Here is a 25663-nt window from a genome sequence, read left to right as displayed (position 1 = left end):
CCCCAAAGCAGGGTCTTTAGTGTTGACCACACCTTCTCAGCAACTGGACTGATACAAAGTAAAAAATAAACATAAACCTAGTTTCATCAGCTCAGGTATCCTTCAAAGAAGCCATTCATGGCATGGAACTCCAAGAGGAGGAGACAAGTAATTATCTCTGACATTTCACCTCAAAGGTCTTGAATAGACAGAATGTTCCAAGTTGGGTTGTTCACAGATCATCTACAGTAGCTCCAAACTCAAAGTGAATAAAATAGCAAAATCTTGCTGGCTCTGGAGAGACCATTTTGTCAGTTTCCCTAAGGAGGGGAGAGAAGGTTGAGGCTGGGGCAGTAAATTCCAACAAGCAGAGATGAATTTATCGGACATTCTGTGACAGCCAGCCTGAGGCCAAGACAAAATCTCTACTCTCTGTGGTACTATCTTAGCAAATCAATTTTTTCTCCCCTTGTTTGTTTTCAAACACTTTTGCTTTCGTGAGAGATCTGGTCGCTAATGTACACGTTCCTGACCTTGACCAGCTCCAGAAAGACTTCTAGAGCCTCCTAGAAACGGTTACTAGGAATATAGTCCCTCTATTACTAACCCTAACATTGACATTTAAAAAGAGAGCCAGACAGTTTTATCTTTGTCTAGATTTTTTGACCCAAGTAATTATTTTCAAATCTCAAGAAAGATCCCCATGAACATAGTAAAATTGAAATTATTAGGGTTTCAGAAAAATGTAAAGTCCTAGTGAGTGTGCTTTAACATTTTTATGGTTCATTTTGTTGCTTTTGTACCCACTGTTAGAATCCTGGATGTTTTGCTGTTACTCCCCCCCAGCCCCCCAATTGAGGTATACACTCCAAAATATCCAGGAAAAAATATGATGAAACTCTATAAAAACTTTACTCTAATTATTTAATAGCTAAATATAAAGATTTCTTTCAAATTAAAACTGTTAGCATTTGTCCAATCCTCTGTCCTTTTAGTTAAAAAACATAGTTTAAAACAAACTCTAAGTGAAAATTTTTTGCAAAAATAATTCAAAATCCAGGGGAATAAAAACTATGATTTAAAGGGAAACTACACATAATTTAAAATTAACATAACTTAAAAAATTGAAGGTACAGACGAGCAGATGCAAAAATTCCATTAACTCTTGGGCTTCTCAGGTTGGAAGGAAACCAGTTTATCTGGGTTTGCCACAGACTCATCAAAACCATTCCAGACAGGTGTGTATTTGACTGATTTTGAAATCATCAGGGAACGACGCATATAAACGCTTTTCACAAGTGGCCTCCAGTCTCTTGCTCACCCTCCACGTCTTGAAAACTGCCCTGTGTTTTCTAGGCTTTGCATCTTGTTTTAGGGCAGTTAAGTCTCAGAATAGGCTAAGGGACCTCTGCCAAAGACGCTCTAATTCTTGCTGCCATCTAGTGGTAAATTCAGAGACTGCAGTGTAGTATGGAGGGGTTGGAGAATGACAGAGGCTCTGGAAAGGGAGCAGGAGGTGGGGGGCAGGGATGATGCAGTTCTCCGGATCCAAGCATGCAGAGAATGAATATTTTAAAGAGCAAGGAAATGAACAGATCTACACATTTTTCTGCATTGCGACTAATGTAAATAATAACTTTCCATGATTTCCCAGTATCTATCCCAAATGAATACAAGTTACATAGACAAGACACTTTTAAAATAGTCCCACTGGCTTGAGGACAGAGAGTAAGAGAAACCAGAGTGAGCTGGTCCTAACTTCAGGCCAGTCACGCGCTTTTGTTTAAAGTGGGTATCTGATGAAGGAACTCCAAGGGGAAAATGTGACATCTACCAAATTTGACAACATTTCAAGGATCTGCTCACTTCAGTTTATTCAGGTGCCCTTGGTTCAGGAAACAGAGTTACGCTTGGTTAAAAATTTTGTAGCTCAGAACTGCTGCTAAAGTAATCACAAAACCACAAGCTCACAAAGCAATGTAGCCTGGATAAGGGACCTCCTGAATTTGAGACCCTCTGATCCCTCTGCTTCCACAGTTGGGGAAGGGAACATTTAACCTTTCACCAGATTTAGCTAAATTTTGTAGGACCCTAAGCATTCCCGATGTTTTCAGCATTACCCAGCTAATTCCCACAGGCCAGTGGAGGGAGGATGGAAAACAGTGCTTCGGGCTCAGAAGAAAGTAATGCTTGTTGAAGGGTCAAGACCATTGAAAACCCTGAACATTTGAAGCATTTGTGCATCTCATGGTCACAGTGAAATCTGTTATTTTAAATCATAGGCTTTCAATGGCCAGACTGTCTTCTGCTGAAATCCATGATTTGTCTAACTGGTTTATCAGGAGTCTGAACTCTTGTTCCTGCTGGTGACAATGAGTAAGGAATTGGGAATTTTGGATAAACTGTGGATGCCACCCGCATGCACTGGTTTTGGGCCTGGTGTGCCTCCTTGGTTGGAGCCAACATCACTGTCACAAGTCACTTTGGGACAAGTGTAGGCTTCTGTGAGATAGCTATCAGGATTTGGATACAGGCAGACTACTAGCTTCTTTATCCCTCAAATCCAGGTTGAATTTTTCATTTTCTCTTTCTCCCTGGACCCTCTCTCCTCTCTTTAATTTCTTTTAAACATTTATTGGTTTATACTGGCAACCCCCTTGGTGATATCGGCTTAAAATTACAGGGATAACACTCCATAGTCTGATCCCATTGGATCTGAATTTTAAGTCATGTAGATAAGACATGAGAGGGGCATCTGGCTGGCTCAGTTGGTTCAGCATGCAATTCTTGATCTCGGGGTCATGAGTTTGAGCCCCACACTGGGGGATAAAGATTACTTAAAAAAATAAATAATAAATAAAACCTTTAAAAAAAGATATTAGAGGGTGATACAATTTGACCTACGGCTTATCCAAAATTTGGGAGAGAATTATTTTGTGCAGAAAATCTCTTAGAAGGGCATTTCAGATCTTGCTACGATTTTGATTAAAACTCTTAAAATCCAGAATTTGTTGCACAGGGTCAACCTCATTAATATCTGACCTTTGCCCACTGTTGCTGTTACCTGCTTTATGTTTTTCATGCCACAAAACCCAAACTACTTACAGCTCTGTAACATCCCCTTATCATTTCTGTGGTTTGGTATATATTATTCCCTCTTTTTGAAATATACCCTCCCCCCATCATTTGTCTACAAGGATGATATTTATTCTGAGACTCCTTAGATACTACCCTGCAGAGTTAACCATCCCTCTCCTTGTATTAAGTCTTTGCCTGGGTACACTGCTGGTGTCATTTTATTATAATGTGATTTTACATCACATGCTCTTCTTCACCACTAGAGGGAGAGTTACTTGCCATTCTGGGCCTATGTGGCCGTGGACCCACTGTTTCCAGGCTGCCATGATCTACTGAGGTGTGCTCAACTGAGCTGAAGCTCTCAAGGAATCCACAGAAACCCTGCGGACTGTGTCCCCAGAGCATTCAGGTTTTAAATAGACACAGGGAGTCCCTGGCTTACCTTCCTTCCAGCTATGTAACCTCCTGCAGCTCCAAAACTTTTGGTGAATGTGCCCATAAGCACATCAACATCTCGAGGGTCCAGTCCAAAGAATTCTACAACACCCCGGCCGGTTGGGCCCACGGACCCAATACTGTGAGCTTCATCTATGTAGAGGTAAGCCTTGTACTTCTTCTTTAGAGCCACGATCTGGGGCAGATCCACGATGGAACCTTCCATGCTAGGGCATAAGGAGAAATGCTTGTCACTTGTGTATACTTTCCTGGGAAGCCCTGTGATGGTCTCCCTTCCAATCCTTCTCAAACAGCCTTTCCTGACCCCAGTCAGTGGTGACAGGGACATACAATTCCTTTTTTCTTAAGGCATACTTTTAGTTGGCTAAGACAACCTTCTCAATCTTGTAAAGCTAATCTGGCATTATTTTACTTGAAAAAAAAAATAATTTACGTTCAATAGATTGAAGTGCTTTGAGTTGTTATAGCTAATTCCCAAGTAAACAATTAGCTTACAGCATTGTTGATCAATTTATTTGTAAAATCAGCTAGTGTAACTAGACTGACCATTTTGGATTCTAGGTATTTTGCTAGTTTTAATGAAATTGATCTATGGTAATCTATCTTTGTCAGCTTGCTGCTGTCTATTTGACCAGTTCTATCTGACCTAGACTCAGTGCTTGAATTGCCAAAGAGTAAAGGAAAGAATTAAAAACACACAAAAGAACTTTGCTTAAGACACATAGTATTAAAGAAAGCACAATAGAAGGCTCTTAGGATCTCCTGTTCAGTGCTCACTGGAAGTCAAGGGTATTTTGAGGCATCTGGTAGCGTCCTCTCTTTCTGTTCCTTTAGGGCAACGGTTCTCGTTCTTGAAGGAGCATCAGAATCCCCTGGTTTGTTAAAACACAGATTATGCTCCCCTCCATCCCTGAGTTTCTGATTTGGCAGGTTTGGGGTGGGCTGAAAATTTGTATTTCTACCAAGCTCCCAGGGGACATCTGGGGAGGGGACTGCTGGTTGGGGACAACATTTTGAGAACCACTGCCATAGATGAACCCCTTTGTTTTAGCCCTAAGTGCCTAACTTTTCATAGTATTGTAAATTGCAAAAATACTTCAAGTCCTCCAAAAAATGGAAAAATATGAAGTAAATAAATAAGTAACATTCACATTTACATGGCACCTTTGGAACTCAATGGATTTAAAAGGACTTTTGGCTTTAATCAGTTCTCACAACACTTTGTGGGCTGTGTCTACACCACACACAGTTTTGACTGCCCTGACAGGCGAATTCTATGAAAACACACAGACTCTCACCCTCACCACACAAAGGAGCTTGTCAAACAACTCAAGCAACCCTTCAATTTAGTTCAAGAACTAATCAACTGACGCAAACAGAAAGTTGAACTTCTCCCTTCTTCCTAATTAGTTTATTTATTAAATTTAATGTATTATAAAAATAAATATAAGTGTTAGGTCAATTCAGTCAAAACAGTCCAGCTGGTTGTGCAGTTACCCCAGGCCAAGAAGTGTTGGTTTGGAGAGAGTAGGATGACCATCAAGTGCAGCATTTGTGCTTGTGTCTTTTTAAGGACTTTATTCTTTAGAGCAGTCACAACAAAACTGAGCAGAAGGTAAAGATTTCCCATTTACTTCCTGCCCCACATACCTGTAAACATCCCCCATCAGGGCAGTCCATTTGTTACAAATGAACCTACATGGACACATCATTGTAACCCAAAGTCCATAGTTAAGGAGGACTGCCTCTTGGTGTTGTGCATTCTCTGTTTGGACAAATGTATGATAACAAGTATCCATCATTATGGTATCTTACATTCTATTTTTTACTGCCTTACAAATCCACTGTTCATTCCTCTCCCCACCCAACCTCTGCAACTACTGATCTTTTCATTGTCTCCATAGTTTTGCCTTTTCCAGAATGCCATATAGTTGGAATCATGCACTATGCAGCCTTTCGGGATTGGTTTCTTTTCACCTAATAATATGCATTTAGGTTTCTTCCATGTCTTTTCATGGCTCGAGGGCTCATTTCTTTTTAGTGCTAAATAGCATTCCATTGTCTGGATGTCCCACATTTTACTTATTCATTCACTGACTGAAGGACATTTTGGTTGCTTCCAAGTTTGGGCAATTATGAATATAGATACTATAAACATCCGTGTGCAGGGTTTTGTGTGGATACAAGTTTTCACAAGTATGGGTAAATACCAACGAGCATGATTGCTGGATTGTATGGTAACGGTATGTTTAACTTTGTAAGAAACCACCAAACTGTCCTCCAAAGTGGCTCTGCTATTTTGCCTTCCCACCATCAATGTATGAGCCTTCCTGTTTGCTGCACATCCTCATCAGTCTTCCAGATTCTGGCCTCCTAACAGGTATGTAGTGGTATCTTAATTGCTTTAGTTTACATTTCCCTGATGACATGATGTGAAGCATCTTTTCCTATGTGTATTTCCATTTACATATCTTCTTTGGTGGGGTGTCTGCTAAGGTCTTTTCGATCAGGTTGTTTGCTTTCTTACTGTTGAGTTTTAAGAGTCCTTTGTATATTTTATTTTTTTAAAAGATGATTTATTTATTTATTTATTTGAGAGAGCGAGGATGAGAGAGAGAGAGAGCACATGAGGGGGGGGAAGGGTCAGAGGGAGAAGCAGACCCCCCCACTGAGCAGCAGGGAGCCCGATGCGGGACTCGATCCCAGGACTCCAGGATCATGACCCGAGCCGAAGGCAGTCGCTCAACCAACTGAGCCACCCAGGCGCCCCTCTTTGTATATTTTAGATAATAGTTCTTTGTCAGGTGTATCTTTTACAAATATTTTCTCCCAGTCTGTGGCTTGTCTTCTCATTTTCTTGGGATGGTCTTCCACAAAGCACAAGTTGTTAATCTTAATGAAGTCCAGCTTATTGCATTTGTGTTTTTCACAAGGTCATTCTGAATGCCTGGTTTCAGATTTTAATGAAATGAAAACCAAATACATTCATGTTCTCTTTTATAAGTCTGAATTAATTCCAGTTTTTTTTTTTTTTAGATTGTTTGTTAACATGGTTTTCATTGAGGGGAGAAGGTATGGCCATCTGACTCAGCTTAGATGGTAGCCACACCACTTACCAACTGAAGACTTGGGCAACTTACATGATGTTCTCTGCCTCAGTTTTCTGAGATGTAAAGTAAGTATGACGATGGAACCCTCCTCATAAGATCTTTCCATGGAAGCCTAGAAATAATGTTTGTTAAGTGTCTGGCATATAATGAGCACTCATTGGGTTGTTCCTTTTTTTAGGAGGAGCTTAGGAGGAAATGTTTGCAGTGAGGCTTGACTTGAGAAATGGGGAGCCCTTGACAGTGCTCTGTGTTGAATCTTCTAGGAAAGAGGCATATGGGTGCCATACATAATAAATGGCTATATGCCTTCAAAATTCTAGGATTTACTTCTCATCTTTAACATGTTATAATTTGGTAACACAACTATGCTGAAAACCTGACATTTCACAAATAACCATTCTTTGTTCTGGAACTGAATTTGGCAGGAGGCAGAGTTAATGCTGAACAGTTTGAAGACACTCAAGGCAGCTAATTAGCCATCTTTTGCTGGGGCTGGTCTAGCTGATGTTAGGAGTCTGCCCACCTGGTTTATATTTCTTCCTCCAAGATTAATGACTCTACAGTACTGCTGATTTCTGGAGTTACTGCAGGGCACACATGAGTCCTAGGGAGAACTCAGCTTTTATAAAGTGTTATATTCACCCGCACTGTTTCATTTTCTCAATGTGACCAGATTTGAATTGAACCCTTTCCTATAGTGGGATATTGAGATTGGTGCATGCATTGAAAAGGGTTTCTATGTTGGTCCTTTAAATTGCTGTCAGAAAACACAGTGCCAAAAATGAAAAAGAAAACAAGGACTGTGTTTTATTTTTTTTTTCTTGAATGGCAAGTTGTGTTTTCTTTTGACTTCAATAAAAGAAAAACAACTAAAATACAACTGTAGGTAGAGATAATTCCACCACTTAATTTGAAGCTCTGTGCAGGGACTTGAATTAGTCTTAAACCAGCAAGCTGGTGAATAATTTCTTTATATTTTTTCTGTTACATAATGTATTAGCTAAGTGACAAGACTCTTTTTTGAAATTTCCCTCTCATCACCTTCTCCTCCACATATGAAGCATTATTATCCATTAGCAGGAGTGGGAATTAAACCACTGGTCTGCCAACTTACATGGTGGAAAAATCTCCTTGGTGGGCCCCAAGTATAATCCAGGGAAGAAAAGAGGGTGAAAAGAGAAAAAGAAGAGAGCTAAGACTAATTAAAAATAAAGTGCTTTCTTTTCCTTTTTTTCTCTATTTGTTTAAACCATAGGTTAAAGTTCTCAATCATTAAACTTAACACTGTTTTTGGTAGGAGAAGGGCTTACATCCTTAGAGAGAATGGTGTTCCGAGATTTAAATATTTCTTTTCATATGTGTTTTCTGGAAGGGCTGGGTACTCTTTCTCTATACTTACTTTGAAAGTTTGGGCTCCAGTTATGCGACTTTATCTCCTAGGTTATTTGGGACCCCCTGCCCATCTCCAGTATATTTTTGAATAATTTTGAGATTCCTCAACCACAATGAGTCAACCAACTAGACTTTTCAGAGACACAAAACTGGAAGAGTCTGACTTTAAAATAATACTTAAAAGAAAACGCAGACAAGAACACTATAATAATACGATTGTAGTTTTAAGCTCCAAATCAGGAACTCATGGAACTTTAGGTCTCCAGTTTCACTCTCCCTATTTTACAGATGAAGAAACTGAGCCCTGGATAAGTAAATGGTGAGGGTCACATGGAGGACTTTCCATTTTCCATGTTTACTTCATCGGATGGGAACACACGGGTGGACTCTTCTGTTGATACTGGGCCTCTGTCCCAGCAGGGCTACCTGGTTTGGATCCTGGCTCTATTTCACCTCAGTTATCTGCCCTAGGTCAAGGGTCTTCATCTTCACAGTAATCTCAAAGGTACTGGGGAGGTTTACTCAAGATCACACGTGTGAAGCGAGGAGTAGACACCGAGTAAATAAATGCAAGCTCCTTCCCCTGACATCCATCCTTCAGCTGGGTGAAGAGAAAACAGCTTCACTATGCAGAGAGCTTATTGTTTTCCATGCTGCCACTTCCTCAACTGAAAAGAAATTTAATGATGAGGACAGCTGCCCTTGGTTGTGGGCCTACCACGGGCTGGGCTTTTGTCAAGAACGAGGTTCTATGATCTTATTTAATACTTACAAAAGAATTCTATGAAGGGCACAGAACCATAGGTGACAACACTGGGATTTGAACCCAGATCCCAGGCCTCCCTCCAGATCTTGGCTTCTCCATATTATCTATATATATAATGAGACTTAGCTGGTTTATGGATGGTGACATGACTATTGTTATTATTGTTGGTATCATTATCATTATCATAACTGCTTTTGTGGAGTTTATGGATTTCTTAGACTTGGTATCTGGCTTTTTCTACCTTGATACCTGTCTGAAACTGCTGGATTTGGTTGACTGCTTTTTTTAGGAATTATGAAAAAATTGATTTCTGGGGCATTTGTGGTGGTGGTGGTGGGAGGGACTTTTCCCATGGTGGCAAACCACAGCAATAGATTAAAAAAAATATCTGGGAGTGAAAATTCAAAGGAGGCTTTGTGTTGATGTCAACAAGATATGTGTCCATAACACATTACTAAAAAGTAGAAGTGCATTTGTGAACTGTTGATTTCACATTCCTAACCCTAGCCCTTTGGAAAATTTTGTGGGAAATAATTTCATTTTTTGGTGATAGCAGCAAATGAGAACATCCACTATGTTTCAGAACTCTAGTCTCGGTTAGCCTTATCTTACAGATGAAGAAACTGAGGCCCCAGGAAGTACTGAGGTTTGTCTAAGAGGTGCCCTACTTCCTAGCTATGAATGGGCCCTTTGAGGTCCCAGTTTCATGTGAAGACAAGAGGGGCGCCTGGGCGGCTCAGTCGTTAAGCATGTGCCTTCAGCTCAGGTCATGATCTCAGGGTCCTGGGATCGAGCCCCGCATCCGGCTCCCTGCTTCTCCCTCTCCCACTCTCCCTGTTTGTGTTCCTGCTCTTGCTATCTCTCTCTCTGTCAAGTAAATAAATAAAATCTTAAAAAAAAAAGACAAGATTCTGTGCAGATGAGATAAAATAAATCTCTCTATGAAGGGAAGTCCATGGCAAGTGGAGGTTTCATTGTACAAATAAATGCCAGGCTGATTGAGCCACTGTGGTAGATTGCCTGCAAAGACGGCTGCCTGCAAGTCTTCCCATCCCTCTACACACAAGTCCATCCTCCCATCAAGAGGTGGGTTCTATTTCCCTTCCCCTTGAATCTGGGCTGGGCTTTTGCCATACTTTGACCAATAGACTATGGCAGAAGGGATGCTATACCGGTTCTGGGCCCTGCCCTTAAAAGACTGGCAGCTTCTGCTCTCATTTTCTCGGAAGACGGCACCACGTTGTAAGGAAGTTCTGGCTTGATTGCTGAGTGAGAAGAGCCTATAGACTGAGCACCCCAGAGAAGAGAAGGGAACAAGGTACTTCAGCCAACAACTAGTACTGAGTGGGGTCATTTTAGATGTTCCAGATCCCAGCTGGACTCCCAGGGGAATGGCCCCAGCCAACACCATATGGAGCAGAAGAACTACCCAGTGGGTCCAGGCAACCCACCGTGGTGTGGGAAATGATAACTTATTTCAGTGTAAGCCGTTATGCTTTGGGTGGTGTGTTACACAGTATCAGATAACAGAACAGGCCCCCATTGCTAGTGAGGCCCAGGCTGTGGTTTGGTGCCATGCAGGCTTGGAGGCAGAAGTCCACACCTGGCTCTGCTGTCCTCCTGAGATCATGGTAGGACACAGGCCCAGCCATTAACAAGCCCTGCTGCTGGAGTGGGTTCTCTGTGTAACTGATGGGAACAGTTGACAGTAAAATCCTGGTGGTCCACTCAATTTCAGCTACGATCAAAGTACTTCAAACACAACTTTCCTTTAGTGGAGCCAAGTTTTGTTTATTTGCAGTTGGATTCTGTCAACTCTGGTTAAAGAAGATGCCCAGTCTGCCCTCCCTCAGCTGATCCATGCTCTTGCAAGTCCAGGCCTGAATGACAGGTGTTTAGATAAGAGCTCCCTTCCCCACCTGACAGCTGGCACAGATCACATAGAGAGAAAGACCTGGCTTTGAGGTTATGACAGCCGAGTCAATATGAGATTATTTCCGAAAAGTAGCAAGTTCAAGGCCACTGAGTAAAGTATTCATTAAACTGAATTATTAACTGAATGATGCCACAGCAGGGTCTTTCAGTCTCGGCACTGTTGACATTTTGAGCGGGTTGATTCTCTGTTGTAGGGGCCTGTCCTATGCATTGTAGGATGCTTAGCAGCATCCCTAGCCTCTGCCCACTAGACGCCAGTAGTACTCTATTACAGTTGTGACAACTGAAAATTGCCCAAAGTGTCCAGGATAGGGGTGGGTTGTGGGAGGGAATCACCTTGGTTGAGAACGCGGTTCTAGGGTGATCCTAAAGACTTCATAAATAAAACACTGTCTGGGGGCTGACCTGAGGCGGTACTGATGGGTGATACATAAAGTGGGCCACTAGAAACTTGAAATGCCAGCTTTGTAACTCTACAGTAGCCCTGGGGACACCCAGAACACCAGGGACTGGGGCAGTAAGGCTGAGGGAAAAACAAGATGGTACCTGGCTTATTATTATTATCATTATTATTATTTTAAATTGAGGAGAAAGCACTTCTTTTTCCCAAAAGGAATGGAGACATGTTTCTTCTGTTGCTTGTTATCTATTCATGGAACAAAAACGATGCGCACTCTGGCTGAATGAAAAGCTCTGTCAGATCTAAATCTCCTTTGCAAGCACACTTCTCCTTGTGGGGAAGTTAGGTTCTCATTCCCTTCCATTTAATATTGTTTGCTTTTCTATAATTATAAGAAACATCTCCCTCAATTCTTTGAACATGAAGATTGTTTGAGAACTGATTTAAGGAGGCAGCTCTCTGACATTGTTTCCTTGACTCAGGGACTAGGGCATTCGACAGCAGAACGACTTGGAGGCAATTTCTGTTTCAGCAGCGATAACCAATTCAGAAAGAGAATGAAGCCAATTCCATCACAACGTGCCTTGTAAAAGCTCTCAGTGGCTTAGTGGGTGTTTTGTCTGCTCGGCTTCAAAGCGGTGGGAAACCGAGCATACCTTCAGATGCTAAGTCCAGCCGCTCCCAGCTCTGGATCAAGAATTGCACTTGAGGTTAGTCTTAACTTTGTGGAAAATGTGCTGGCTTTTTGTATTCTAATGCCGACAGTTGGTCAAGTTCAGCAAGCAACTGGAGTTTGCGTGCACTCTCCAGTTAGAAGCATCTGGGTGCCTGTCAGCAATGCCATGAAGGCAAGAAGCATTCCTTTCTTTTTTGAGAGCAAAAGCATGAGTGGGGGGCTGGGGAGGGGCAGAGAGAGGGGGAGAGAAGAGAATCTTAAGCAGGCTCCTCGCTCAGCGTGGAGCCCGATGAGGGGCTTGATCTTGTGACCCTGAGATTATGACCTGAGCAGAAATCAAGAATCCAGTGCTTAACCACCTGAGCCATCCAGGCGCCCCAGGCAAGAAGCATTCTGATGTTGAATAACCCAGCCCCCATAGGCCTTTGAAACTGTGGGACAGCCAATGGTGGTGGAAAGAATCAATGCAAGTTATCCATGCCCTCTGAGGACATTTCTGAGAACACCTTCACAAGCATCCAGCATCTGAGTGTTCTGCCATATGAACAGACATTGAAAAGACAGGTGACCCAAGGCCTGACAGCTCCCATTGGTAGCTCTGGCTCAGGTCCCTTCATAATACCTTATATCCAACTCATTTTTCCATTGAGTTAGGAGAGATCAGACTTTCCTCATGTGTCAGCTTGCTGTGGGCCCCAGTGTGTTAAAACGTCTCTGGTTATCTCCGTACCTGTAGATGCCCTCCACCAGGATGAGAATCTTCTTCCACGCTCTGCGGATTCGAGGCTGGCCATAGATTACAGCATCTCTCAGGAGCTTCTCTAGGCTTTGCATGTCTTTAAATGATACCAAAAAAGAAACTGAGTCATGAGAAGGTTTTCATTTTCCTCCCCCATTTTCTTTTTTGAGAAGACATCAGATTTCTTGGGCTCAGGCTCAGACCTAAACTTTTTCAGAGAGCAAAATCAGAATCAGAGAACACCTGGAGGGAGAGAGAGGCTTATATTTTAGTACAACTTAACTCTGACAAGGTGACTCGTCGGGTTTGTATAGCAGGCAGAATAAACCCCCACTGGAGGTGCATGCTTTCATAGGCTCTTAAAGGCTCTCCTCTTCTGCTTCAGCAGAGATTGAAACACTATATTACATGCATCTTCGTGACTTCAGCTTTGTTACCAGGTTAAAATTAACTCGGAGAGGTATCATTAACTAATGCTCACCAATTGTTTAGGCACAAGCATGTTAGAGTGTAGTTGAGTTTGTATAGAGTGGTGGACTTGTTGGCAGGTGTCTCACTTCCTGTACTTTGAGACCTGACCTTCGACATCCTCCACCTTTGGAGGTTTCAGAACTTTAAGTCAGGGGAACAATTAGCACTCCTTTGCAAGTTATTTGGAAGCATCTGGACACATTAGTAAGTGCTCACAATTATTGAGCCCTATCTGCATGCCAGGCAATCTTCTGAGCATATTTTTTGTAAGACCTCTTCTAATCCTGGGATGCCTAGGTGGCTCAGTCGGTTAAGCATCTGCCTTTGGCTCAGGTCATGTTCCCAGGGTCCTGTGATCGAGTCTTGTATCAGGCTCCTTGCTCAGCGGGGAGCCTGCTTCTCCCTCTGCTTGCAGCTCCCCCTCCTTGTGTTCTCTCTCTCTGACAAACAAATAAATAAAATATTTAAAAAGAGAAAAAGAACTCTTCTGATCCTTACCATGAACCTAAAGAGGAGGCACCTTCATTTTATGTTTCAGGAAACCAGGGCACAGGAAAATCTGGTAAATCTCCTGAGGTCTATGATAACAACCAGCAGAGCCAGGATTTGAACCCATGCAGTCTTGTACCACAACCCATATTCAGAACCACTACCTTTGAGCTCCATGGTCATGTAGAATAAGGAAGGGTGGATGTCTGCTGGAATATTCTTGTTAACTTGTGGTGTCAAATATAATGATAGTGACTTTTCACTTTCTGCAATCACATGTTGATGACTGGGCTTTGGTTGAGAGACCATTGGGAAAGATTGGTCTACATTCCAGCTCTCTCTGTGTGTGTGTGTGTGTGTGTGTGTGTGTGTGTGTGTGTGTGTGTGTGTGTTTAACCCACAAAGCCTAGAGAGAGAGATAAAAAGGCATAGGCTTATGTGCATGTTGTTTAGACTCCTCATATTTCTACTGTGTTTCTTTGTACCTCCTGAGCCCTCCCTTTTTGAGAATCTGAAACCCAAGTACTTTAAAAGGTCTGGAATCTGATTTTAATTTGAAAAGATGGAGATACTACTGAACAGCTGACCTGACTATTACATAATGTTCTCCAGGCATTAGAGACTCCATTAAAAATGCTCACAGGATAAACCTAGCAGAGATAAATCTAAAACAGCACAGTCAATATTGGTTTTGCCACTGCGACAAGAAGCAGGTGTGCTAAAGAAACAGCTATTCGTTGGGTTATCACTGGTCTAGGCTCAAGTTAGCTGAGGTTCTTGGCTTCATTGGAGAGCCCTGAAACTTTGCCTTTTAGTTCCCAATCTGTGGCTGGATCTGTTTTAGGGTTTCCTTATAGTGCTAGTCCTAGTGCATAATATTAGTGCCAAATCAATGTGTGATCATTGAATCGGTTGCCTTCCCATGGAAAAAGGAAGGAGAATAACACTTTGGATCTAAATAGAAGTTATGAGGAAGGATAATTGCCTCATGTCTGCAATCATATTTCTTTAATTACCTGTGCTTTGGGGGTTTGTTTTAAAGACAGGAAGACATCTTCTGTCTTCACAGATGGAGTGTGTTTTATTAACAGGACATCATTACCCACTAGATGGCAGCCAAGGAAACGAAAAGCAGCTTTCTACTTTTGAGAATTTCCGGGATAATAAACCTTCGCCTGTATGGACATTTTGATTTAGGCTGGGTTCCTAAGATGTTGAAGGGACCCCTGTGATTGAGGGAAACAGCGCCTTTTTCTATAATCTACTGCAGGCCTGTTAGTCTCTGAATGGAATGAAGAGATGATGAATATAAGTATTCCTGTTCAAAGAGTGTTTTTCCTTCTGGGAATTGGAATTTATAAGTTTTTTGTAGAGAAATGACACATGATGAGTGTGGTCCCAATGCCATAGTGATCAAAACAAACCCAAGTGCATGAAACTAGCAGCTATTTAAAAAATGAATATTATGAGATTTTGAAAAATCTGTATATGCAGAGATTATTCTATTGTTTATGCAATCAAATAGGTCACATACATATTATAGGTTTAACCTGGAATTAGGTTTAAAATGAACACCACTAAAGAAAATAGAAGGTTCTCCCCATTCTTTTAGTAACAAGCAGCACAGAGAACAAGACTTTCAATGGCCATGATGTGTTTCAGGCATTTTGCAGATGGAAGTGAGAGGAATCCCAGTCGCTTCTATGGCAGGGAGCTCATCCTGTTCCACTTGAATAGAGAGTTCCATGGGGATAGGCTTTGGTGAAACTTCACAAAGCCCCTGGTGTCCACACTGAGATTCTTGAGCAGAGGGAAAATCAATCAGCCTTATTTCCCACCTTATTTCCTGTGAGCAGGAGCTCACTGGCCTCTTAGAAACACAGAAGCTAGGCAGAGAAAGGGATGACCTCCCTCAGTGTGGGATTCTTGACCCCATAGTGTGTGGGTTACAGACTGGTAGGATTCAGGGGTTTGTGGTTTATGATCTGCAGGCCTTGTGAGAGTCTCCTGTTTCAGCAGCCACACGCTAACATCTGCAAGGGATTTTTAAGTAATGATGCTTATTAAAGCACTTATATTTGTATTATGTTAATCCTCATGACACCTCTAAGAAGTAGGAAAGAATGATTAGGTTTTTGTTTTCTCTGATGAACAAACCAATGCCAGAAGGTTTGTAAAACCAACCACCCAAAACCAAACCCAAACAAACCAGTTTCTTGTTGATTTATAAAGAAAATTCCGAGATACAGCAATTAAAAGAATACACTTGATGCCATCGAGGCACACATACACCACTACTCTATAATATCATTCTAAACTTATTGCACACTATGGGCCTGTAATTTTGCCACAAGTTTGGGTTTCAGCAATGCCTTCGGCATCATTCACCACCATCTGGCTCGCTAAGGTGATTTCCTTTGGTTATGAAGGGCTGAGAGGAGCTAGCTGGCATGATGGGTGATGAACATTTAGCTATTAAAAATGAAAGCATAGAGGCCACATCCTGGTGATCCGTGCAAAGCAAGTCCTGGTCTGTCACAGGCATGACTAATCAGATTACTGAATTGCTAAAAACCTAGAATAATCCAACAATGTGCCAAAAACTATGATCAGGCTTAGGTGACAAATACACTTTGAGAGCCTGTTCCTGAGCCTGTCTTTAAAATTCAAAGCCCCAATAATATCAGCAAGCTGCTGGAATCTGGGCAAGCTGCAGATAACATACTGTGAAAAGCAGGCACAAGGAAACAAGGACACCATAATCTCAGAAGGGAGGTTGGCTGTAGTTCAGACTATCTTCCCGAAAAACAGAAGTGGATGTTTGGCTTCTTTCTGACTTTCCAATACAGTGACAACACTTTCTTTTGCCATGGCTTCCTCCTTCCTCTACTCTTGTGCAACTGACCTTCTGTTGAGACATGAGCGCTTCCCTTACTGCCCATCCCTCAATGGCTCTCCCCTCCTCTGGATCCAGGGCCAGTCGTGGTGGCTGTAACGAATATCAGCCTCTACTTTCCATATGCTGCCCGGTGTGGCTGATGGTTCATCCCTCGTCCCTCAAAGCTCGACGAAAACCACCTCCAGGTGCAAATATATGTAGATACACCCTCTGCTTCCCTATTCCATGGGCTGCTCACCAAAAATATTTTCATGCCTGTACACGTATAAGCATCCATCAGATATCTCTGAAGTGAAAGGATGGTTGGATGATAAATGAATGCTACTTGTTACTTTAAGTCCTTGCTCCCCATCTGTTCACCCATTCTTATTGTTTCTTTGTAGATGCTCAATTTCATCCTTCAACATTGAGCCGGAATGTGAAATATTAAGCAATATTATTTAAGTAACAGTGAATGATGATAAATAAATTATTCTTACTTTTAAGATGGTGATGGGGGACATGTGCCTTGTTTAGACTTTGGGGAAAAGCATAATCATAATGGCTAACTTTGGTAAGCAAAGTAAATGTTTTTCTCAAAGTCACATTTATAGAGTCTCTTCCCCATGAGATCAATGAGGGAATTTCTGATGCATTGAAAATTTGGTATATTAAGTTTTACGGTTTGGGTAAATACTTTTGGTTCTGATTTTCCTGATAGCTCTGTCAGTATGTGGGCAGGTGTTGCATTGCCTTTGGGCAGGTTTGCAAGAAGCAAGGTGATCTCTTTGCAAGAGTGCAAAGGCAACCAAATAGGTCACACACATATTACAGGTTTAGCCTGGGATTAGGTTTAAAATGAACATCAAGCTGATTTGAGGGTGAGGCAGTTGCTAGGGGCAGGGCCTGTGTCCTGGGGGAGGGGATCATACCAGCAACTTCTGACCTTGGGGACAAGAGATAAAGGACAGGCAGAGCCCAAAGCATGGGAACAGAGTGTCCGCAGGCTCTGGCCCAATGCAGTGTGTAGGGTTCTGCTTCTATGGGAGGAATTAAACACAGTACTGAGTTGGGATCCCTAAACACTTGAGGTCAATGCAGGAAGGTGAGATGTGATTCGGGGAATGATGTGGGGGCTCAGAAGTCAGTGTTGGGATCCTGCGTCTCAGGTCAAGGGCAACCAGAGTGAACCCTGGCTGCATCTGCCTAACCCAAGTGCCCTGCTCAAGGAGAGTTGCATGGGAGAGGGAGAGGGAAGCTCCTGCATTTCACCAGCCAGGGGGAGGCAGCTGGGGAAGGAGGTAAATGTGTTGTGCTTAAAAATGGGAACTGGAATCAGATCTCCTTGGTGTAAATGTCAGCTCTGCTTCTTAGTAGCTCTGTGTCTCCTCACCACTCTGTGCTTCTGTTTCTTTGTCTGCAAAAAAGGGGATAATCCTTGCAGGTGACTTGTGTAGTTATGAGGCTCAAATGAGTTAGTACATGTAAAAAGCTCATTACAGCAAGGGTTCAATACTGTTAGTTGTTAAAATGTATCGAGGCAATCGCTGTATTTATTAAAGAAAACAACCCAGTTCAGGAGTCCAAGTCAGACCTTAAGATCTAAAAGTTTGTGGCTCATAAAAAGTAATCTCAGTGCTGTTTATAGGTTTGACCTTCCACTCAAACAGCACTGCTGAGCCGTCAGAGGCAGAACTCAAGAGTTTCCTCACAAACATTGCACTCATTCTTCTGTTTCCTCTTGGCCTTTAAATGCCTTTAGGTAGAACCTTGGTTCTTCCTCTCCACCTTTTTTTTTTTTTTTTTTTTTTAACCAACTGCTCCAAATTCTTGGGCTGCCCAGGCCTCTGACCCCATGGCAACTCTCCTAGCTGAAAAGACTGCTTCTACTCTCCAAGACTAGTTCAAGAAGTCCTTTGTGATGCCCTTGAAGATGGAGATTGCCTATAGCCTCACTACCAGCAGCATTGGCGTTACCTGGGAGATTGGCAGAAATGCTGAAGCTCAGACCCCACCCTAGATCGACTGTGTCAGAGTCTGCATTTTAACAAAAGCCCTCTAGTGAATTCAGTGTATGTTAAAGTCTGAGAAACACTGTTTCAGAATCTAGGTCCTGTGTCATTATCAGTAAAGTGAGTAGATTCACAGAAAAAATAACTCAGTCCCAATTTTCCAAACCTCTGGAAGAAGTTGTCAGCTTTTCCAGAGAGTTAAAATTTATCCAGGGCTTGAAGTCCTAGAATGCCAGGGTGTTAATACGCAGCCTGGAGGATGTGTTTACCAAAGGCATCCAAGTGCTCCAAAGGGCTGCGGCCCATTTCCTCAAAAGGTACCAGAATCATGATGGAGAGCAGACTTGTTGGTCCTTGCTTAGAGCTGTCTCCTTAGCTTTGGCTATGAAATGTCTGAAGAATCTGTTTTGTGACACCTGAGGAGTCACAAAGACAACGTAAGGACTGGCTATTTCACTGATGAAGCTGCCCAAAGGAGAAAACGCAAGGAGATATTCTTAGCACTTAGCCAAAGGAATTTAGGGGTCAAACTTTAGGACTCTGAGTTAAAATTTTGGCTACTAAAAGGATAAGCTGTCATACTAGATTGATTTTTACACAAGGACCCACTGCTCTCTGGGTCCTACGTATGCTCTGGCAGTAGCTGGACTTAGCTAGTGGGTGACAGCATTAGCAAATGCTGTACAGGCCCTGCCTGTATCTCCCAGCCCACTTCTTATTGCAAACACAGGCCATTCTTTGTCCAAGGGCTATTTTCCTGGCTGCGGGGTCCCTACTCAGCCTGAGCAGGAATAGCCTCTAGCCACTCACAACTGGGAATTTGTGTATAAATAATGCAGCTCCCTCACGCCTCAAGTGGGATGACACTGAGGTATGTCTACACTGGTAACCAGAGTTTCCTGTTAGGATTGAGCTCCAGTCATCTACTGTGGTAGCTAGCCTGACAACAAGCAAGCTTTGTTGGCTTTGTTGGCTGCCTTTCCTTCTCTGTCTCCATTCCCTGCTCATCTGCTGGTGCTTCCTGGGATCACATCCTAAATAAATCACTTGTACTCAAACCCTTTTCTCAGGCTCTGCTCCTGGGAGAAATGAACCAAGAGAAGAGCAACAGACTTGGGTTTGAATTTTGACTCTGGCCATTTGTTATGTGTGACATTGGGTGGGTCATTTAATCACTGTGAGAATCAGTTTCCTCTTAACAATGGAGAGATAATGGAGAGAACTATGAATATGGGTTTTTGTTAAAAGTAAATGAGCTGATTATGTAAAGGACTTAACATAGTGTTTGGCATCAGTGAATGAAGAGTAAATGATAGGTATGGTCTCAGTAATTGTCCATCTTCACTATCCAGGAAGAACTAATCTATGGTGATAAAGAAGTCTGGTACCTGACTTTGAATTTAGTACCACTGAAAATGCACTTCTGAGTCCTTGGAGAGTTTCCCTGGAGAATAGCCTTTGCGTGTCCTGATTTTGTTCCCTTTCAGAATTTTCCTTCTGTTTGCTCTCCTTTGATCCTTATTCTGATTTTGTGGGAAATTGAAAGAGAAATGAGGAATAGCTTCAAGTTAGTCATCAGGCTTGTTCAAATAGGATTCAAAGCTTACAATGATCTGAACAGGTTTAACTGTACCTTGGGTATATTCTACCTACGCACAATTCAAAAATTCAAGGGCCCAGAATTCTGATTTATACATAGTTGCTATAAATAGCAAAGGGTATCCTCTAGTACTGATTTATATAAAATAGGACCTCTTCTTCTCCAAAAGTCAGGGGAGTATCCTCAAGGTGTAAGCAGAGGACACAGGCAGAGGAGAGCCCAGGAGAGCAGAAGGAGAGTTGTATGAAACCTCATCCTGATGTTTAAGAACATTCTGGTTGGGTGGCCATTCTTAAGAACCTGTCTCACAAGTTATTAGCTTCCATCTGGGCTGGTTGCATGCCTCATACACGCACAGGAAGGCAATTTAGTATCTTCTACATCTTCTTTACATTATCATTCCAATCTGCGTGGATGTGCTTTGAGGATTAAAGCATTATCCTTTACTGAGCAATTTAGTGTTCTCCTGGGGATGGCGAAGCAGGAAAGACAGCCAGCTGCAACTGACGCCTTACATATTGTGACCTCGTACAATTTCACTTCTCTCACCTCTCGAGGAAGAAGTCATTCAAAGGGACTTGGAGGTACCCCTGCTCTCAGAGTGGCTGTTTTCGTGATGTGAACACAATAGCTGGGAAAGTATGCCCATTTGCAAAAATAGTAAGCATGTCAGTGAGTGGAAACAAGGGCTTTGTGTGTCTGAGAATAAAAGTGTATTAGTTTCCTTTTGGGCTGGAAGAATTTAGCACAGATGTATGGCTCAAAAACAACACAGATTTGTTATCTTACATTTCCGGAGACTAGAAATCTGAAATCGTCTCACTCGGCTCAAATCAGGGTGTGGGCAGGGCTGCTTTCCTTTCTGGAAACTCTAGGGGAGAATCCATTTCCTCGCCTTTTCCGGCTTTCAGAGGCTTCTGGCGTTCCCTGGTCTGTGACCTTCGTCCACTTCAAAGCCAGCAGTGACCATCAGCATCTTTCTCACATGGCATCAGTCTGACATTCACTCTCCTGCTTCCCTTTCCTACACTTAAGGACCCTGTGATTACACTGGACATAGGCGGACGCTCTCTTTGTGTTAAAGTTCACTGTTGAGCAACCTGAATTCCATCTGCAACTTTAATTCCCTTTTATCACATAATGTAATATATTCACAGGCTATGGGGATTAGGACAAAGACTTTTTTTTTTTTTTTTTTTTTTTTTTTTTTTAAGTAGGCTCCATACCCAGCATTGGGCCCAATGTAGGGCTTGAACTCAGGATCCTGAGAACAAGACCTGAGCTGAAGTTCAGACACTTAACCGACTGAGCCACCCAGGCATCCCCAGGACATGGACATCTTTAAAGGTCATTATTCTACCTACAACAGAAAGTTAAGAGCAACAGCAACTCATACATAAGAGAATTTTCACTAGATGATGGAGTTTGGACCCCTGCTGCACAGTTAGTTGGAAGGGGTCCATTTACTTTATTCCTAGCTCACAGACAGCTCCAGGCTTCACCACTGAGCAGTTGTAGGATCTTGGGCAAGTTGTTTAATACCTCAAAGCCCAGATCTCCTCATCTGTAAACTAGCACCTACCTCATGGGGTTGTCCATGAGATTAAATAAGTACCTAAGAGAAGGCCACTAGCTCAGCATCTGGCACAATGTAAATTCTCAGTAAGTGCTGGTTGCTGGTATAAAATAACCACAGCTAATATTTATTATAGAGATGTAGATGAGAACTATTCTCTGCGTTCTGGGAGTACAAAGGGAGGGCGTGAGGAATAAGTTACTGAATGTTTTGAGAGCTTTGTAAAATTGGAAGATAAAATGAAATTCTTGAATTAGATTTCAGCAAAGGATTAAGGAATTAAAATTTTATTTGAAAGTAATAGCAAACCTAAAAAAAATTGCAAGGAGTACTGCAAAGAACACCCACATACCCCTTTACCCAGATTCATCTATTAACATTTTATTCCATCTACTTTATCACTCTATCATCTATCTATCATCTATCTATCTATCATCTATCATCACCCCTATAAAGCCTTCAAGGGAAAAGTAGAGAATAGTAGAATTTGGGTAGAATGGTAGAATTTGGGCTAAATTCCATATAATAACAAATGCAGGATAGAGAGGGTGTACAAGAACTGCTTTGGGGACAGCTAATCTTTACAACCCATAAGCAGATGGTCTTTTCCATCTGATTCTGTTCAAAGCTTTTTAACTTAACTCACAGCTTGTATCTCTGTTTTCGCTGCCACTAGGCATAGGGGAGAACTACTAAATGCTTTGAGCCGATACAATTCATCCAGAGAACAGCACAGAATGAAGCAGAACTGTCCAAACACTTTTTGTTAATTCTTGAAGTACATATATCTTAGCTAGTATACATATCTTAGTGGCTCTACCTTAACTGGCCAAGACCTTATTTTTCAGGCTCTTCTCCAGTAGTTTAGCCTCATGCTAGAGGTTTTGCAGCTCTTTATACACTCCAGATTATTCTATTGGAAATACCCTTTCCCTTATCTCTGATCAGAATTCTATTAACCCTTCAAAGTCTATGCAGATGCTATCAATTTCATGCAATCCCCGAAGTGAAATGACCTCTGCATTCTTATGCGTCATCATAATGTTTTCTACTGTCCTTTAGTGGCACTGGCAATGAAAATGATGAGGATAATAATAATCTAATCACACAGCAGGTACAAGCAACTCAGAAGTTTCCATTGCCAGGCTTCATGCTAAGCAAGTACTTTATGTGCCTTCTCCAACATATGAATCAGGCATTGTAATTATCCTCATTTCTGGAATAGGTAAAGTGAGATCCAAGAAGGTTAAGTAATTTGCCAAGGATTGCATACTAATAAGCTATAGAACAAGGACACAAGTGCTTGGGCCAAAGCCTATACTTTTTTCTTTAATACCAAAGATATTGTATGATAACAATTATATTTTAGGAAAATTTACTTACAAGGAAATTGACAGGTTTTAAAGGTAAAACTCAATGAATTTTAATAAGAATGTACACATCAACCCAGTCAAAATATCAAACATTTCTATCACCCCAGAAAGTTCCTTTATTCCTCTTCTCACCACTTCCCTCCCTCACAATTATGGACAAGTATCATTATGATTTCTAACATCATAGATTAGTTTTACCTAATAGTTTTTTTTAATTTACTATAAACATACTCATATAGTATATACTGTTTGATGTCTGAATTTTTTCATTAAAAGTGATTTTTCTTGAGAGTAATCTATGCTGTATGTATTAGTAGTGTATTTCTTTTTTATCAGAGAGTCATATTCTATTATATGAATACAGCACAGATCTTTTCCATTCTTCTGTTGATAGAAATTTGGGTTGTTTCCAGTCTTGGCTATAACGACTAAAGCTGCTCTGGACATTCTTGTACAAACCTTTGGGTGGACAGACACTGGAAATTCCAAGATGAAGAATTTATGGGTCACAGTATAGGGACATATCTGCTTCTCTTACTAGATTGTAAGCATGTGCTGGGTGGGGATAGTGAAAGGAGACAATATTTTAAGGAAAAACATCACTTTTTACCCGACAATAACATAGAACTTAAGTCTTAAAACTTTCCTAAGGCAGAACTATAGAAAAGGAAGAGTTATAACACTTCTGATAATTAAGCATCAGTCTCCTAAGAGATCAGTCATGTCTTCAGAGGCTGCATTGCAAGACCACTAATAATGGTGACATTAATGTGTTTGGGTTCCACTTAGCAATCTCGGTGTTTAAAGCACTTCAACCATTTGTTTCAGGTCAGCAGAGGTTAACAAGCCAGTAGTGAATATAAACATAATTGTGTTTCATTAGGGCTAAATTCCCAGTTGGAAGAGCAAGGACAAAGCCCCATCAAAAATCTTTACTTTCTTCTAGAAGCAAGCAATACATGTTGGGATAAAATCATTGATACTCACTGTTGTGTTTGAAGATCCTTATGGTTGCACCTGAGAGTCGGGCCCCAAGTACAAGAGATGCATGGTTTAACTCATCACTTAAAATGAGGCATCCCTGTTCAGAAAGCAAGCACACAAAACACAGGCCAATAAATAAAATTAAAGAAAAACAACACGTGGGAACAGAAAGACACTTCAAGACCTGTATCACACATCCCCCAAACCCTCTTTAATTTTAAAAGAACAAGTTTTGCCTGATGTCTATGTGGATAAAATCCTGTAGACAATTAGCTGATAAAGATGGGTATTACTTTAAGGGATTACATCTTTAACCATTTGCATTTGATTTTCATCAGAAAGGATCCTTCAAGACCTTGTTTAAATGTCAGCTACCATTTTCTAAAGAATTGATCTTTGACAGGAAAGTGGATATACTTTGGGTGGATTGTGGTTTGCTGGGGTTCTTCAATCCTGTGGTGTATTATTTGGGACAGTTTCGGTGTTCTCCCTCTGGAGGGCAGGGGTCTTTTCTGCAGGGCCTTTCAAGCTCTTGTTTTCCTATTCTCATTCTCCTCTGTATTGACATCCTTGTAGACAAAAACATCACTGCTTTCCAGCTAAAAACGTCACATTTGGAAAAGTGTGGATGGCAATTCAGTCTGAGGCGAGTGAAAAAGATCAATCAAATTTACTGCTTATAAATTATAGTTGTGAAATTAGTTTTCTTTCTTAATTTAAAAATTTCTAAATTATAAAATTGCTCAAGTGTACCAAAAATGCAGAAACAAATGATGGTGGCCATTTGTGGCCACCCAGAATCTTTGAGTTCTTGCTCATATTTTGGAAACTTCACACATGACATGTTTTAAGTTTTGGGGGCAAGAGCCAGCAATATTCTCATACCTCCATACTCTAGATGTGTGTGTGTGTGTATTTATATATATATTTTTAGGGATACCTCATGATACCTCACCCCCAAATTCTTCATCAGGTATTTACTGAGAACAAGGACATTCTCTGGCTGAATCATAATGCAATGATCATACCCAAAAAATCCAACATTCATATAGCACTATCACCTAAGATAGAGCCTGAATTCATATTTCTCCAACTGTCCTAATGATATCAGTGTCTTACAGATGTTTTATTTCCTTCTATTTTTTCAGTGCAGAATCCAGTAAAAGATCATATATTGCATTTGTCATGAATCAGATTTTTTTAAACCTAAATCTGATTATGACACTTGCTTACTTAAACTGAGCCAACCAAATTCCCCATTTTCCTCAGAAAGAATTTCCAATACTCAAGCATGACTACAAGATTCTTTGCAATGTGCCTTCATCTCTAGTCTCGTCTACATCTACTACCTTATATTTTAGTACTTCCAAAGCTCAGGACTTTATGCATGCTGCTCCCTCTTCCTTATCTTAAAGGAAAAATTTAACAGACAAGTAACAGATTCAGTTTTTCCTTTTTTATTATTATTATGTTATGTTAATCACCATACATTACATCATTAGTTTTTGATGTAGTGTTCCATGATTCATTGTTTGCGTATAACACCCAGTGTTCCATGGAGAACGTGCCCTCTTTAATACCCAACACCAGGCTAACCCATCTCCCCAACCCCTTCCCCTCTAGAACCCTCAGTTTGTTTCTCAGAGTCCATAGTCTCTCATGGTTCATCTCCCCCTCCAATTTCCCCCCCTTCATTCTTCCCTTCCTGCTATCTTCTTTTTTTTTTTTTAACATATAATGTATTATTTG

At 41.4% G+C, this 25663-nt stretch overlaps 1 protein-coding gene across 2 annotated transcripts in view; it reads right to left on the bottom strand.

The window, feature by feature from the left end:
* Positions 1 to 25663, bottom strand: part of SPTLC3 (serine palmitoyltransferase long chain base subunit 3) — a 154481-nt gene that overhangs the window by 41305 nt on the left and 87513 nt on the right. For both annotated transcript variants that reach the window (XM_025876925.2, XM_073878414.1), the window contains exons 6-8: positions 23918 to 24011; positions 12523 to 12628; positions 3500 to 3719 (exon numbers count right to left, since the gene is read on the bottom strand). In XM_025876925.2, coding sequence (XP_025732710.1) covers positions 3500 to 3719; positions 12523 to 12628; positions 23918 to 24011 — 420 coding nt within the window. The remainder of the gene's footprint in view (positions 1 to 3499; positions 3720 to 12522; positions 12629 to 23917; positions 24012 to 25663) is intronic.

This window comes from Callorhinus ursinus, unplaced genomic scaffold (genome assembly GCF_003265705.2).
Source record: "Callorhinus ursinus isolate GAN/ISIS: 27379988/994484 unplaced genomic scaffold, GSC_fseal_2.0 scaffold29, whole genome shotgun sequence".
NCBI classification, from domain to species: Eukaryota; Metazoa; Chordata; class Mammalia; order Carnivora; family Otariidae; genus Callorhinus; species Callorhinus ursinus.
This window is presented reverse-complemented; position numbering and strand designations above follow the sequence as displayed.